Source organism: Poeciliopsis prolifica, unplaced genomic scaffold (assembly GCF_027474105.1).
Source record: "Poeciliopsis prolifica strain line A6 unplaced genomic scaffold, Auburn_PproV2 SCAFFOLD014, whole genome shotgun sequence".
NCBI classification, from domain to species: Eukaryota; Metazoa; Chordata; class Actinopteri; order Cyprinodontiformes; family Poeciliidae; genus Poeciliopsis; species Poeciliopsis prolifica.
The window spans coordinates 155056-173093 of record NW_026562389.1 but is presented as its reverse complement, the minus strand read 5'-3'; the positions used below and the strand labels follow the sequence as shown (position 1 = coordinate 173093).

Below are 18038 nucleotides of genomic sequence, written 5' to 3'. Positions count from 1 at the left end.
AAAAAACAAGCACAAACATAAACCAAACGGTAGATTCACGTGATGCGCTTGGCACATTGAAACACAGTGTTTCACAACCTGCCCGATGATGGGTTCTGAGTCCGAACCCTGACCCATTGATATGTAACGTAAATTAATGAACTGACCAACCCAAAAATGCCACATGAACGCAATGTGCATGGCCCACAAAAACAGTAGAAGACATCCACACAATGCAATACGAATACTTAGATATATTCATAGCCTACTGATTTTTTTTTACAGTAGGCTATGAATGAATAAAAACAGGAAAGCAAAGCCTGTTCACAAGACGAGGAGGATAGAGATTCCCAGGCTCAGTTGGATTGTCTGTGATATCCAGAGGAAGAGGTGAAACAAAAATGTGTGGTTCATTTATACTCCTTTTGGCAGACAATCTGACTACAGTCTGTTTAAAAATCTGCTTACTTTTTAGCTGGCTTCAATGCACAGTCACATTTAGCTTACAGACAGAGTGTCAAACCACCAAATAAATAAAAGTAGACTAACCAATAAAATTTAGGTTCAGGCCCACCCCGAAAGATGCACAGGATGTTTTGACACAAAAAGACCATTTTTAATTTTTGTCCATAATTTTGTTAATATTAAAGGGTAAAAAAAAAAAATCAAAAGTCAAATAATTATACGAATGATATTTCTTTTAACTCATATAAAAATTGCAAGGTACACATAGTGTGTACAACATACAGCTGCAGGCACTCCTGTCTCTTGTTCTATTAATTTTGACTGGCTAACCGAACAAATGCATAATTTTACCATCTTGTGTGTTACGGAAATAAAAATGTTTTACTTAATGTGTTTTTTCTTTGATCTCCCAATTTGTAGAAAACGAACCTTCCTACTATGGTGAGTAAAATGTTCTCTTTCAGTCTGTTCACTCAGTACAACACATGAGAGTGGCATATCATCTCCTTGTGTATCCTGGCAAGTAACAGTTCCCCCCTGCTCTATATATCTGTCTGTGATCACCACCATTACTCAGTTCTTATGCTCTTCACCCTGCTGAGCACACTTCTAGGATTCAGGCTACCTGGCTGCTGCTGGTGAGTTCTGTGAGGAGTTAACTGCTGCTGCAAGTGAAGAGCTGATTTCAAGTATTCCAGTCCAGCTTTGTGGTTAAGAATGAGCACAAAGCTAACACAAGTAAAGCCTTCAATTTGTCCCTGTTCTTACGAGTGTAGTTTCTTTCTTAATGACAAGGAAAAGCATGAAGCCTTTCCCATTTGCCTAGGGATTGTTCATACTCTAAGAGCCTTGATGGAGCTTGAAGGATGTGCATTTCAATGCCAGCTTCATCACTCTTCGTCACCCTGGAGAAAAAGTTCTGGGAGAGGCTGTTGTCTCAGCAAGACCCACTGCTCTCTGCTTCACAAAATCTGGTTCCATCCAATTTCAGGATGACCATTTAGTCACCATCTCCACTGGGGAGACCAAATGGAGAATGTCGATCACTTAACTACAATGAAGTTGCTCAGTTTCAGCTTTGACTGAACCCTCCTTAGGAAGAAAAGGACATGTTGGACATTGACAGAGACATAGAAGGATTTGTCTGAGGATGAGAATGAGCTTTTACCAGTACAGCCTGGGTCGGCCGCCACCCCCGCAGACCAGGACGACGTGTCCTTTTTCTCTCTTCACTGATGTGCACATGTAAAACTGAATGTGGAGTGGCCATCCGCAAACCATAGTGATTGGCCAAGTTTTATCTACCCGCAAAACTGCCACAATCACAAGGTGTCTATCCCTGTTCCCAGACTTTGTTTCAGAACTGACATCTTCGTGGAACAAACCACTGTCCTCCCGAGACACTATACCAGGCTTTCGACACTATCCAGACCTGGAAGTTATTGAAAAGGCCAGTGAATATTACGCCTAATGAACCTCCAGTGACAGCATACTTGGCCCAGTCCAATAACCATTGTGTAGGCATTCCTCCACTTATATGTTTGCACTAAATGTCCCCAATGTGGGCAAAGTTAATAACTTTGCTAATATCAATAACTGTTCCCAATGTTTGTAGAAATGTTTCAATCATTCCATTAAAGACTGCTTTTTCTATGAAAAAAAAAGTTTAAAAAGCTACAGGCTACAGTCAAATGAGGCTGCATCTCTCCCACCCATTGAGAGGATATAAAACATACCTGCCAACCATGCAGCAGGCAGGTAGTCCAGCTGCACATCTTCACAAATGGCACTCATGCACGCTCCAACCTTGACTGGAAATTGCAATTACAGTTTTACCAGATGCTGCCCTGTTTTATCACCGTAGGAAACTCCACAGTCACAACCACAGTCACAACCACAGCAATGGAAGTTGTGAGGTAGGAAAAAAATATGCTGTTTACAAAAAGAGCTGGTGAACAGAGGTTGGTAAAGACGTTATTTTGTTGCTCTGGAGCAAGTGGGTGGGCTTTGTCCAAACTTGGATTTGAGAATTCTGAAACAATACCTCCAAGCAAACAAGTTCAAAATGCTAACAATCAAACAGCTTTTAAGTGCAATCGTCTTGGCAGATTCCTATTGATACACTATAACCAATGACAGATTCTGAGATTCACCTTCGAGGGCAAAGCATATGAGCACCTTTTATACCCTTTCAGACTGTCTGTAGTGCCTTTCACCTTTTCAAAATGTGTGAAGGCTGCGCTGGCACCCCTCAGGGAAAACTGAGGGAAACCGCCGTCTGCATTTTAACTTATCCAGGCTGCAATAGCTATCTATGGAAAGCAGACAATAGTGCAACTTTCTCAGGTTCTATTTAGACTCTGGGGTTTCTGTTGAACTTCTGGAAAAGCTCACTGATCCCAAGTCAGCAGATCTTATTTCTGGAGAAGCCCCAGAAATGGGGCTTCTCATTTTCCTTATACTCCCTGACAATCAGAGCGTGTCTCTCAATGTTTGTGTTTCATGGCTGTCGAGCTCAATTTCAGTTTGGACACAATCTGAGCTTCTGGATGATCTTAAAACTGATGGGGTTGAAGGAAACTATGATCACAGTGGTACCACTTGGTCTTCTGAAGATGCATCCATTTCAGCAGTAGATCAGCTCCCGTCAGTTGTGTGCATGATGTCACTTGCACAGAAAGCTGACAACTTTGTGCCCTTGGTGGAAACTAAGCTTGTGGTGCCAAGGTTTAATAAAAGAGATGTGTTGCTTCCCAAGGAAAATCTATCAGGACTATTTATATCCCTGGACAATGGAATCTGTGTAGAGCTGCTCTCCACAAGTGCTCCTCAGATGACCGATTATAGGCTTCACCCTTCTTTGGTGGCACAAATATGGAGTCCACCAGGGATAAAACTGTAGGGTTGCAATCGAAAAAAAATCAAACAAAGTCCAGAAGTTATAGAGCTCTTATTCGTTTTATCTTTTTTTTTCAAAAACATTTCCATCCAGTTACAGCATGACAGGTTCACACACAAGAGGGAGAGACCCTTCTGATCTAACACACCTGCCTTTTAAAGCATTGGCTCTTCCTTGACTAATTAAGGGGTGGAGTCAACACTTACAAGTGAAAACAACATTTGTACTACACTATATTCCTAGAAAGAAATTTACATTTCAACTAACAATCTTCAAACTAAAACAAAATCTGGGCCCCAAATTAAATCCAAAAACATCTCCCCTCTCTCTCAAACAATAGATTCTGAGGTTGATTGAAAACACCAGGTCCTTGTCAGCACTGCTCATGGGCGCGCTTCCATGGCAACACCTGACCAGGTGACCTCAAAGAGAAGAAAAATGATTAAAACAAAAACACCAAACAAAGCAAGTTGCTTCCTCCAAACAAAATACAGTTAATAAATAAATCGGAATATAGAAGCACAAAGACATCACCTTTTAGGGAGGGGTAAATCCCTCACACTTCCCTCCTCTTCAGGAGGCTCGCTGTGATTCCAGCGAGACAAAAAGTCTGCAACTGTGTTCTCTTTTCCTGGAATGTAGCCCATCTTAAATCGGTAAGGTTGAAGAGACAGGAACCATCGTGTTATGCGACTGTTTGTGTCTTTCATGGCTTCCAACCATTTCAGTGCCCGATGGTCAGTCTCCCTCCTCAAACTTTGGAATATCAGATTGAGTCCATGCTTTTTGTACTGGCTCACCTCTAGATTGATGCCGGGGAGTTGGCTCCACATCTGCTTCTGAAGAGGGGCCTGATTGAGCCTCAGCTTCAGTTTCAGTTTTCTGCTGCTTCTCCAGCTCTTCTCTCAAATTGGTCATTTCATCCTGAATCTGGTGCCATCTCTTTTCTTGCTTACATTCCTCTTTGTCCCATCTATCAACAAAGTCACTCTGGAACTGGAGACATCTTTCCAGCATGGCAGCAATGTTGTTCATGTCCACAGATGTTTCATCACTGGAGTGCAAAGTTGACTGACCTGTAGCTCCCTCCTGCTCTGCCTCCTCCACCGGAGCGGCTTCTGCCACTTTGAGGCTTTTCGTCTGCTGCTTTGGACCCATGATTAGCTCTTTTCTGGACCTCAGCGTCGCATCCCACTTCTGACACCAAAATGTAGGGTTGCAATCGAAAAAAAAATCAAACAAAGTCCAGAAGTTATAGAGCTCTTATTCGTTTTCTTTTTTTTCCCAAAAACATTTCCATCCAGTTACATCATGACAGGTTCACACACAAGAGGGAGAGCGACTTCTGATCTAACACACCTGCCTTTTAAAGCATTGGCTCTTCCTTGACTAATTAAGGGGTGGAGTCAACACTTACAAGTGAAAACAACATTTGTACTACACTATATTCCTAGAAAGAAATTTACATTTCAACTAACAATCTTCAAACTAAACAAAAACAATCTGGGCCCCAAATTAAATCCAAAAACATCTCCCTCTCTCTCAAACAATAGATTCTGAGGTTGATTGAAAACACCAGGTCCTTGTCAGCACTGCTCATGGGCGCGCTTCCATGGCAACACCTGACCAGGTGACCTCAAAGAGAAGAAAATGATTAAAACAAAAACACCAAACAAAGCAAGTTGCTTCCTCCAAACAAAATACAGTTAATAAATAAATCGGAATATAGAAGCACAAAGACATCACCTTTTAGGGAGGGTAAATCCCTCACAAAAACCCACTGTCTTCTGGGTTTGGATTACAATGTTCAGTTGGGGTAGATACTCTAGTACCCTGACAATCCTGTGTACTCCTTTATGCACTTTTGAGTGTTTTATATATATTTATATATGTCCCATACTTGTGTTGTGCTGAGTGAATCAACTGAAAGGGAAACATAATGTTATACATATAACTACTGTTACATGCACATGGCTGCCCCGCTTCTCAGCTGAGCTTGGTGAAGAGCAGCTATTGAACTGAATAATGATGGTGAAGACAAGCAGATGTCTAGTACAGGTGGGGCCTATTACTGGTTATCATCATGTCATTTGCCGAGGAGGCGTGATCAGGGGTGACTACAGCCAGGATGTACAGGGGTGTAATATCCCAGACTCATTGGTTGTACCTCATTCCTTCGTTCTCTCAAATGTAAAATATATAACTTGTCTGTTCATTTTGTCTTTGTGTTTAGATTTTTTTTCACATTGTCCCCATTAGTTGACTGAAATTTTGTTTTAGAAATCTGCTTTTCTCTTGTTTTCTTATGTTTTTTTTAAAGGTCCTGACGGTGCGTTACATACCTACACAACTTCTTTTCCTCACTGTGTCCTTGATGTTGTCTGTATTTCCTTTAAGATGCTGTGCATGTTTGTTGTGTTGTTTATTGGTTTGTGTGCAGAGTTTGTGAAATGGTTGTGCTTTTCTACAATAACTCTAAAAGCAAGCATGGTTCACAAGGTTACTTGTTAAGTGCTGCATGTTAAAAGTATTTTTAACTAAAATGTATTTTTCTTTTGGGTCTTATTTGTCTCTGTCTGTCTTTTCTTTGATGCCCCCTCCTGCCAGCAGATGTAACCCCAGGTACAGATATACCCTTTATTTGATCACCCGGGACTATATCACAGTTATAAACTGACTGCCAAGCTTTCAGTTAACCTTTGCTAAACTGCCAGGTTGCCCCATCATTCTCACCTACAATAATAATTGGTCAGTAATCTAAAACACTCCCGCTGTGTGTGGAAGAAGACTTCAGTCACACTTGTCAAGGTGCCAATGCGGCAGTGCTTCAGTGCCTTAGTATTATCGAAACAGGGAAATATTGGCACTAAGTCCTTCAAGTTGTCCTGAAAGATCGAACGGCAGAAGGCCGAACCCTGCTGCTGATTTGGTTCTCTTGTGTCAACAAGATCATCACCTCAGCAGCAGACAGGAGTCCTAAATCTGTCTCAAATGGGAGACTATATTAAACAGAGTCCTCTGAAGCCTTTCACCACTATCCATAACCCATTCAAACATTAACACTGCCATAATAAATAATTACTATGGATTGACGATTTAGTTCAGGATCACATCATTAAATAAAGCATTTATGCTTTCTGTTGTGTGTGAAACTATAAATTACCAGCAGTAGTTTTTTTAAATTAATAATGGGTTTAAAACCCCCACCCATAAATGTAATTATTCCTCAAGCTTATGTATTCAAATATGACAAATAGTGTTTTTGAAATCTATAGATGCTAAGGTGCAGGCTCCCAGTTGCAAAATATTTTTGAAAATGACATTTTTAATGGACCCGACCCAGAACTTTGTCAACCACCATTTGACAAAAAAAAATAAATCTAAAATAATTTTTTAATGACCCTATTGGTGATATTTTTACTCAATTTTACGGACAAATGCTTCTTGTGAAGGTGCCAATGTGGGAGTGCTTCAGTACTTTAGTATTATCGCTGGATAACAAGAAACAAGAGAAATACTATTTAAAACAAAAAACAACATAAAGTCCATCTGACAGAGTTGACGCAGAAATGAAGGTGGTGACAAACTAGTGAGTAAAAAGAAATATTTGATACATGTGAAGTAAAGCCATTTATGTAAAATATATTAAAATGAATTAACTGCACATTAAAGTGAGATTTGTCAACACTATCTCTGAAAGAGTCACATTGCCAAACTTTAAAACTCTGATGGAGTTGAAAAAATGTCAAAGTAGCTCAATTTATATGATGTTGTTCTGAAGGAGGCCGTATTGTAGCTCATCAGGTCGGTGAAATCTTTACAGTATACTAAAATTAAGCATTTATTTCACAAAATTTCATAAAAATTTTAATATTTTTAAATTGACATGATGTTGCTCGTCACATCATGGCTGTGATGATTCAATTTATTGATACTTTTATAGTTATTTATTTTAATACTTATACTTAATTGTCATAATATATTATCTTAGCATTCCATTAATTGTTTTAAACTATTATGATGTACTGAGTTCTGCTCCAGGACAAGGGATATTAAAGACACCATCCACCTATTACAAAGTTTAAAATAAAAAATATTCAGCAAATACCAGGAAAACATACACTGTTGTGCTTACATTGCCCAGGTTAGTTTAGTTTATTTGAAAAAATAATATTTTGTGTATATTTTATTCAAATTGTGTGCTTTATCTATAGGACATGTTTTATTCCTCTTCACTGAATTTAGATTAGTCACATCTAATTAGTCTTTACCAATGATAAAAAACAAAATGCAAAGAGTGTCAGTTTACTCTCTGTTTTACTTTTTGTCCTTTCATCCACAGAGAATCCTCCTCTAGACCCTCCTGAGGACAGAGTTGCTGTGAGTATCTTTCTTTGTATCTCTCGTTTTAAAAGTGGTGTATCTCCTTCTTAAAGCTAGATCCGACTGGATGAACCCAGATCAGAATTTTGTGTTTTTACTGTCAGCGAAATAAGAACAACCAGAGTCTTCTGTCTTTTGTTGTGCTTTATGTTGCATTTGATTTTGTGAGCCAGATATGCCTCCACATATCTCTGCAACAGATTTGTGGAGACATAATGGTGCTTTGTGCTTTTGCAGGTGTACGTAGTCGTGGGAATTGCTGCTGTAGCCTTCACTGGTTTTTTGCTGATGCTGGTTATCCTAAAGTTTGGAGGAAATTCCAAGTTTGGCATCAAAGGTATGTCTCCCAATGTCTATTTTCAACATGCTTGTGAGGTTATAGATGAAAGTGGGTGGTGAAATGAAGTTGGTTTCATGGATAATAATACACCACACATAGCATACACCAGGATCATAAACATTATAGATTTTTTTAATCACTGCTAATCATTAAAAAATATATATTATGCAATTTTAAGAACTGTTGACATAATTTCCTGAAGCTTTACTAAAATATAAGATATATTGGTAGAATATCATTTGGATTCATGATTTTTCCAATTACTAAAAAGCCCATATTTTATTACCTGTTGGGATTGAAATGGAAAGTGAGATCAGGTGTTTAATATGTATGTGGGTGAGAAATCCCTCACTTTATCTCTTAGAACAACTCCATCTTCATAGGGCTTATCCCCACAGTCTCCTGCTCCTGTCTGCTGCAATAATTGCTGACAGTGGGAAAGTTAACACTGTAGCCTAACCAATATGAACAAGAGTCACAAGATGGAGGAGCTCCAAAACAGTTCCAGCTGGGCTTGTTATTTATCTCGTTCTCACAGTGCAAAGTCTGAAAACAACATTTACTTTAAATGAATATAAATATTTTGACCACCCTTACCATAATAATGGTGCAAGGTCTAATGCTAGGACATTGTGTTATTTTAGTAGATTTAAATTTAAAATAATTTATCTGAAATTGACTGAGATAAACATGTCATTAAACAATGTGAATTGAATATCAGATCTGAAGAAAACAGCATTTGTAGTTTTATTTGTATTTTATTATAAATTACCACACCAAATGATCGTTTATTATAATCATTGGAAAAACCTGTCCGACCATTACAGAAATTAAACCCATGTTTTTACAATTTCCAACCAGCTATTTGCAGGTTTCCACTGGAAACATATTTTTAGAAAAACCCCAAGTCGTTGAGGTCGAAAGACCTTGAAACCATCCTGATCTTTAACTCCCTCTATAGATTGATTTTTAGATTTATGTCAGGACTCTGGCTGCGCCTATCCCAAACATTATTTATAGTCAGACGAAACAGTTTAGTAAAACTAAAAGATTCCTATAGACCTAAAGCTGAGAGTTATCGTAGACAAATTATTTTGGGCTTAACTAGCTTTTATTATGTATTCTGAAATCATTTGGTCAGAGTTTTAAGGGTTGATTACTGTGTTTTTGTTATATTTTATCTTAAACTTCTTAGAAAAAATCAGCAACATCCCTGGAAATTTTGCCAGTGTATGAATTAAATTGCATAATTGTATAGTATGTAATGTAAAAACGTTTTCACATAAAAGTTTTATTGTTCTGAGTGGATCATTATTATTCATTTCCATTACACAATCTGCTGTGTAACGTAAGTAGCAGCCTGATTTCAATTTTGACTCTTGATTTTTTATACAATGATCAATATGGATCCATGAATCCTCCTTCGGTGGGTGGAAACTGCTATCGTTTAGTCTTTCTTCTGGGTCTCAAGTCTGTTGGTGAATAACATGCATGCAGGTTGAACTTACAAAATCTTTGTCATGGTTAATGCAAGTCTGCTGCTCTAGCCAATGTTGAATCATTCACTCTCAGATGCTTGCTGTTTAAGTTTTCTGTTGTAACTTTATTTTCCAATGTATCTTAAGAACATGACTTCACTCACTGACTTCTGCATTAGCTACATAAGAAACTAATCAGATTCCTCTTGTAGGCATTAACCTCCTGATTTATTAGAATGGATTTGGCTGAACTCTTCTGTAGATGTTTCCTTTTTCTTGTGCACTAACAGTAACATCTATACTAGATGAATTTTGGATACATAACCAGAGTTTTATGAACCTTTTAGATTATGCTTTCTTCTGTGCGTTTGCCATTCAGCTGACTCTAGCTTGGTTCATCCTATCGATATAGTGAGGAATTAAAGCAATGTTTTGAGGAAGTCATTTTGTGCCATTTACAAATATAGCCGTTTCAAAATCATATTACATTTTGGCACCGTCTGCTCTGCTAGCGTTCGAACTTTTAAAATTTAAATGAGCAGACATAAAGTAAATGTAAAGTTAGATATTTAGGGACTTAATAAATGTGTTTTCCAAATGTATGTGCATTTTACTGCTGATGTGAAGTAATATGGCCTCCGGAAAAGTTGGAGGAAAGGCAAGGGGAGCATATTTAGTCAATTTATGGAGTTGCATAGTTTTGTTTTGCTCCGGCAAAATTACATGAGGTTGAAGAAAAATGAAAGAAATAACCTCCCTGCATTTTAATATACTGTGTAAAATGTATATGCTTGTGTATTTTGTAGCTAGCCAAACACTTTTCCTTGACTATGCACTTCCACTCATGTGGAAAGAACGATGTTAGGTCCCATTGCTGTTTCTCTCCTTCTGATTGCTCGCCTTGAGTCTTTATCTTTTCTTATTTCCACTCTTGCCCTCCATCTTATAATGTGGCCCCATCGTTCTACTCCACAAACAGCCTGATGAGTGTGGCCTACAGCATGTTGAGATTGGAGGAACTTTATCAAGGGAATAACTGCAGCCTCAGCAGGAGCAGATTGGAGTCAGACAGAGGCTAAGGTCTGAGTCCATTTTAAGCAAACTGTTTGCTTAAAATTCTTCATTCTGACCATTGACCAGTTCCTCTGAACTCTGGAAATCTAACCCCAGATGGCAAAGGACTGTGGGTGCTAATGTAAAATAGCTAGCATTTTTTCATCAGAACATGTTTGCTAAATCATAGATTTGTGCACACAGACATACTCACCCACATAAGCACAGTCAGAGCTGACAATGATGATGAACTTGTGAACAAAAAGTGTAATCGGCATATATTGGGCCCTGTGACTTGTCCAACAGATGTGTAGTGAATCAGCACAGCCTCTGATGCTGGCAGTATCTCTTTCTGATTGCAAATTAAATAGCTGCAGTAGCTCGTTTACATTTTGTAATGAACATAACATTCTGTTTCTTCATCATTAATAACCACAGAAGACATTTAGAGTAGGCTTTTTGATAGTTTTCTGGTGCAATGTAATTTATTTACATTACATTGCTTAAACTTTCTCACATTTGTCTTGATGCAACCACAAATTATATGACACAAAGTATATTTTAATTGGATATTACATGGTAAATAAATGCAAAGTACTGGATAAAAGTGAAGTAGAAAGAAGGGATACACATTTTTCACACTCAACCCAACCCCAGAAAAGAAGGGAAAGTGCCTTGTAGAAAGTCCTATTTGCTTTCAAATCCATCCATAAAACGCAGGTCTTAGAGACTATTTAATTGTTAAATAGTTTCACTCTAAAGCAAAAGGTAACTCTGAGTTGAAAGCCATTGTTGAAATAGTCTTAAAGTGTATCAGCAGGTGCTCTTCTCACAGTGAGAGACACACTTACGCAATGCTGTACGTGTCACCCCTAAGCATAACATTCCCAGGGCAAAACATAGTGTTGGCAGTGTCATGCTGCGGGGATGCTTTTTATATCAGGCACAAGGAAGATGGTCAGCTGTAGTTCTTAGTAAACAAAAATAAAAAACACAAGCAGAAGAAGACGTTGTATTTAGTGGAGTATTTGGAAGAGGAATTTTGTTTTTCTGTTCAATCACAAAACTCTGGATGTTTGAAGAGACTATCAGGTTGTAGTGGGTAGATGCATGAGCCAAACTTCACATGCCAGCTTTGCATTTGAGCAGATGTTAGCAGCCACTAGGATGATAAATTTGTCTAATGTAAGTAAGATTTTGGTGGTTTTGTTAGTGATTACCCATCGGAATCGTAAAGAGTCACCAATAAAAAAAAATTGAGTTGTTTTTTCTGGTTACTAGAAGTCTCTCTTCCTCTTTCTGTCTGCACCCCTGACTGCTTCTCCAAACTGGGAACTCTTGCTGTCAATAAAATGACCACAAGAAAGAAATGTACCTTTAAAGGCAGACATACTTCACAAAATAACTTGGATCATTTATGTTTTAATATTTAGATAATTTTCAGAAATGACAAGAAGCTATTTCTGTTCCTGCGATTAGTATAACATTAAGCAACATAGGTTGGGACCCAAAATGCTTTCTGCGAATCATATGCTGATCAATTTAAAAAAAAACATCGATTGGACTAATTAGATGAAGACATCCCATCTTGTAAAAAGGAACCGTGCTGCAGCTGGTGCTTTTTAACTTCAAGGCATCCTTTGTGCAACATCATCGCAGCAGAGAGACCCCGTTGGCTTAATGGAGGGCTGCATGCAAATGTGTCTCTGTAGGCTCTGAGTTGGTTTAATGCCCATAATCTTCCCTGCATAGGCAGGTTTTCAAATAAACACCAGTGAGCGCCCATGAATTGGCCCTGATTGTTTCTTGGTAGATGTGGTTCTAACTAACCAGTGACAAAAACTTAATCAAATCATCTTTTGAAGCTTTTGATGCAGAAAGGGGAGATTTTGCACTCCAAATTAGTTTTCTAAGTTACTGGACGTGCTGAATCAATAAGATTCTTGAGAGAAATGAGGTTTTGAGTAATTGTGCCACCTTATCAGTCACTGGATTAGAAAGTAATACATCAAAATACGCTTTTCAAGTTTCACATTTGTAGCACGGCAACGCTAGTTTTAAATTTTTTAAATGGATTTTATAGACATACAAATGTTTAAAAAGACAATGCATGTTCACATAATTGCCCAGGATTAAGTAACACCCATTCACATAATGCTTAAAAAATGAACGTCACACAATGTAAAACGAAGAAAAAACATGACAGTAGGCTATCTTAAAACCATCCACAACCTTAATGTCTTTCTTTATAATTTGATGCGATTGGCTGATGCAAAGCGTTTCATTATTTTGAAGGGGAATGAAAAGTTTTCATAGACAGGGACACTTTGCGCTTGTTGTGTCGCCAACAAGCAGCTTCAGAGTTACAATGGGGCTCTTTAGTTTTATTGATCAAAATTCCAACAAAATACATTCAAGTTTTTGATAATACCACAAAAAGCGAAGTGTTCAAGGTGTATCAGCAGCCGTTGTAGCTGCGTCCTGCACGCACAGCTGCTGTTGTGGTACTTATGTCTCTGTAGAGAGAGATGTTCAATCATCAACCCTGTTTCTGACACAACAGTGAAACTGAAATGTCATGACGGGCCAAAATGATCAGCACTTGTGAAGTAGAGAAAGTGAGAGCCAGCTGGTGAAGAGGAAGAAGATGAGGAAGAGAGAAATAAATGCTAAATTTGACATTTGACATTCGTCAGGAAGTCAGAGACGAAAAACAGAAATGGGAGAATATCAAAGGATTTAAAGAAAGATGAAAAAAAAAGCTGAACGATTCTGGAGACAGACCGCAGGCATCGAAAACAAAGATGGAACAAGGCAAAGAGCACAAACGGGGGAAAAAAAAAATCAGAGATGAAAGACGAAGTCTTCCTCTGTCCACTTATCAATGATTCATCATTAGTGCAGGTTTCAGTTTTCTTCTTGTTTGGTGGAGTTGCACGCCTCCATCTTTCTTTCCCTCTGTCTCCCTCACACGCATACACCGCTCCTTTCTGTTGATCGATTGAAATGACACCTTCAAGGTCAGCGGAGCTTCGTTCTGGGCCTCAGGCTTCACAGAGCATGCTCAGCATACCCACCACATCCACTGGCACCACCACCACCTCCTCTTCTTCTTCTTCAGTCCCTGCTGAAAAGCAGCTCTAGCCTCCAGCTTTAAGGCTCTCTATTGTTGCAATAGAGAGCCTTAAAGTGAAAACTATTGACCCTCTGCTTTTTGAAGTGTGGGCAGAGACAGAGCTGGTTTGAAACAGAACGCTTCTTGTATCTACTTGATGAAATATTTCCTGTTTCAGTGAAGATTTTATAATTTCTAAGCCATTGTTGTGTTAAATGTTTCTTAAGTGCTAGTTTAGCGTCTTCACAAACCTAAGTTTGAATGGAAGACGTCATGAAAACCTTTTTAAATGAATCTCTCTTCAGTAACCATAACAACATTTTTAAAGGACAACGGGTTATTTGAAGTAAATTGCCTGAAGCTCTTACTCCTCTGCTGCTCTAAAGGCCTACCTTGAAAGTGCTGTACAATTTCATGCACAATTATTGTGGAGCTGACAAGCCTGGTTGCAAAAACAATGAAAACAAAACGCAGAAAATGCATGTTTACTAAAAAGAAACAACATTTCACTGAATTCTTGTTGATGGATGTGTACACCTTCAACTGTTTCTCAGCCTGTTCATGTTCCAGTTTATTGTTGGAGAGCATCCAAACATAGAAGTACTTTTCACTGTTACATGCTGTCCAATAATGGAGCTGAGCCAGCTGACAGTTTGCACATTTGATCTCCATCATTTTTATTATATATACATATATATATATGTTTTTCTGGGGGGTTCACAGCCGGCATGGGGATTAATTCATCCACATCTGAGTCCATGATCATGATGGATGGATGGATGGAAAATTGAGAAAACTGTAGCAATTTACCTCCACAGTAAACTTCAGTTATACTGCAGTGATTATTGTGGTTGCTAAGTGTATTAAACACAAATGCAGCTATTAATGATGTTTCGCCTTGTGCCTTGCATTAGTTCTTTAAACTCGATACTCAGCGTTGCTGGATGAAAAAGGAAGAGGACTCAGGCTTCCGTTTTATTATTTTATTCTATATCCTGAGTCAACTTAATGTGTTTAATGGTTTTAGCATGCAGAGCAGGAGGAAGAGAAGTTTTAAAGCCTATGGCAGGACCTCAGGGCAATGATTGTTTGAAGTGCTCTGAAGATGGATGCTGCTCTTTTACAAAGTCAAATGCTGCTTGGAGACCTTGTCTATGCTCTTTCCTGACGGCTTTTTGTTCTTGCTGTGCTTTACAAGTAAAGTGAAGCATTTCATAAGTAAAGTAAAATATACTTCTGGAGAGAACTTCTGAAGCAGAAAAAAACGACAGAGGGTTTTGAGCAACTTAAAGAGACACCTTTTCTTATCTGAGGAAAGATTTTGTGAAGATAGTAGTTGACGCTGGTTTAGGTTTTATTAATCTTTGAAAGTTCACAATTGATATAATATTCAGCATTCAAATATTTTCCTATTCTCATTCCTTCTGACAGGTGTACCTAAGTGCTGCCTTGTTTGCACATGCCTCTCAAGATCTCCCTCCACATTCTTCATAAGATTGAGTTCAGGGTTCAGAAATGGATATGATAAAACAGTGAATTTGTTGACATTGATGCCACTTTGTCCTTAAGGAGCCTTAAATCTCTATTAAACATATGTATGTCTTTAGATATTACTATGTTTTTGTGTTATTTTTCAAAACAGTTATTGATCTCAAATCATTTTGAAGGCTGGAGAGCTCATTATCATTTTCAAAGAAGAATGAACAACTTTTTTATGTTTGTGTTTTTGTGAATATATTATCTTTGGAAGAATGAGAATTTTTTTATATTGAAAATTGGTTTGTGAATATTTATTCCCTGAACCACTCAGCCACATTCAAACTACATTTGCCTTGTTTTACTTTTTACTTATACTTTTCATTACATTACTTGACTACATCCATTTTTACAGTAATTTCCATACTTAAGTACAAGACATTTCAGATACTTTAAGACTTTAACTCAAGTAACATTTCAGTCAGTGACTTGGACTTTTACCAAAGTCATATTTTGGAGAGGTACCTATACTGTTACTTGACTCTGAGATTTCAGTACTTTATACAACACTGGTGTTGTACGGCTGTACATCATTTCCTGTCCTGCGTTGGTCAGTCTGACCTTTGTGAACTGTCAAAGCAATGAAAAATGAGATGTCTCAAACTAGGAAGGCAGTGTGGGAACAAGACATGGTGTATACATACAATCAAAGCATGGCTCAGATGAAATTATTGCAGAGCAGCTGAATCTTCAGAATTTGTTTCCATTTGAAGAAATGAGTTTGAGGGATGTGGGGGTTTACAATTTGATTACTTGCCACTTCAAACAGATAGCACTTTGAAATGTTCTGCATGAGCTCATTTTGAAAATCAGACACCATAAGTGGACATTAAATGATCTTGCAGGAAGCCGGGGGGTCATGAAACTTAAACAACACATGATTATCTAATGTGCATATTTAAAACATTAGAGCTTTTAAAGTCTGGGTCGTGCTGTTTTCTGGCGGCAGCACCGATTCATTAATGCAGATATTTCTTTCGCTTTAATCATATTTTCAGGCAGCTGTTTGTCCTGGATTAAAATGGAAAGTCTAGCCTCACAGTCCCACAGTCACCCCAAAAGAATCAACATAATTTGGTTCAGTGGAAGAGCCTGTAAGTGCCGAGCATATGCTGATACGCTCTGGGCATGACGTCTGTTGGTAGGACTCAGAAAGGCCATGTAGCACCAGCACAATGTTTTTATTTGTGAGGAGACAATAGAATTACGATGTAAAATTTTTGTAATCTGGTTTCCTCAGAAACACAGACCTTTTATGTTGTTGTCTAGACTATTAGCAAGTAAAACAGCTGGCAGCCCTGTTGATTTGCAGGAGGAAGGTTCTGGGTTCAAAACCCAGGCTGGGTCTTTTATCATAGAGTTGGCATGTTATCCCATTGAATCTGTGATCTCTGCAATTACTCTGATTTCCTCTCACAGTCTTAAAATATCATTAATTTAGTTAATTGGTCTCGCTAAACTGGCATGAATATGTGTGCGTGGTGGTTCATCTTTTATGATGATCGGTCCAGCTGGACGGAAGGTCATCAGTTTCCCCTGAATGGAGGAGTGAGTGTCTGGTCACTTTATACTCTTTTTCTAATTCAAATTCAAATTAAAAAATGCTTCACTGATTCCAAAGGGAAATTCAATGTTGCTCACATTATTTCAAAATTCTTCAAAGGTTTATCATAGATGGTGATAAAGATCTAGCGGTCTGATTGCAGCATTTTGTAGGACTAGTTCGAAGGGATTCAACCAATCATATGGCAGGTGCTCAATCCATTTAGATCTCTAGATGTGGTGAAGATTAACTTCAAGCTGAGCATCAAAATGGGGAAACACAGTAGAGTCCAGAGTGTAACCATCATGGTGGCCACTTTCTGTGAAATAATGGACCATGTCAGAAGGCTTGAGTTCAGAGTGAGTTCACCGCAATTGAGCCTTGAGTTTTGTTTTGCTCCTTTGAATGTGGATATGGCCATAAAAAAACATAAGCTTACAATATCATCCACAGAAACTAAAACACTGACATTGAGCAATTCTCTAAAGACATCATTAGCTACAGCCTGGGAGTCAGTATAGTTAGTCCACATTGCATCACTAAAAGAAAATATGTGTAATAAGCAGTTAAAAGTTGATGTAGAAAAAAAGTTGTGTCCTTTGCATAAGAGAATTGGACCCCGATGCATGCAACAAGACCCGAACCAAAAATCTACAACATCCACGTCATCTCGATCTCAGGGGGGGGAAGAGGTGGAAGGATGTGGATATTTGCATATCCATAAAGTCTTCCATTGGACCAAGAAGTGCCGTATGAGAGGTCAATCCTACACACAGATTGATGGTGAGTGGGAAAGGTTTGCTTAGCTTGGAAGAGCTTGTTATGTGAAACAAAGGGCACCAAAGAGGTCAGAGTAATCAATCAAGTTCTCAGTGAGCTCCTTTAGAGAAGAAACACCTGGGTTTTACAGAAGTCTACAGAGGAAAAACAACTCCTGTTATTCCCTCAACAAGACAGAAATTTCCAGAAGGTCAGTTCGTCTGAGGATTGTTGTGTAGTCAGAGGAAATCCAGAGTACAGGATTGTTGTGAGAACACATGAGAAGGTTTTCCTGGAAAGCGAGAAAACTGTGGTCATTGCAAGAAACATGTCTCACCTGCAAGAAACATTTCCAGGAACTAAGATTGTCTTCTTGGGTCATTCTTTAACCCCTTATTTTCTATTGTATATAATAAAGCAGATAAAAACAAATCAAGATGTAGCCCAGAAAAATGCTTTAGGTGGCGAGTGTACTCTTTCATTTACCC

At 38.4% G+C, this 18038-nt stretch overlaps 1 protein-coding gene across 3 annotated transcripts in view; it reads left to right on the top strand.

The window, feature by feature from the left end:
- The window catches only part of ntrk2a (neurotrophic tyrosine kinase, receptor, type 2a), a 92372-nt gene that overhangs the window by 14399 nt on the left and 59935 nt on the right, over positions 1-18038 (top strand). For 2 of the 3 annotated variants that reach the window (XM_055039134.1, XM_055039135.1), the window contains exons 10-13: positions 865-885; positions 5951-5965; positions 7686-7723; positions 7964-8063. In XM_055039134.1, the coding sequence (XP_054895109.1) occupies positions 865-885; positions 5951-5965; positions 7686-7723; positions 7964-8063 (174 nt within the window). The remainder of the gene's footprint in view (positions 1-864; positions 886-5950; positions 5966-7685; positions 7724-7963; positions 8064-18038) is intronic. The other variant, XM_055039136.1, reaches the window with a different exon arrangement.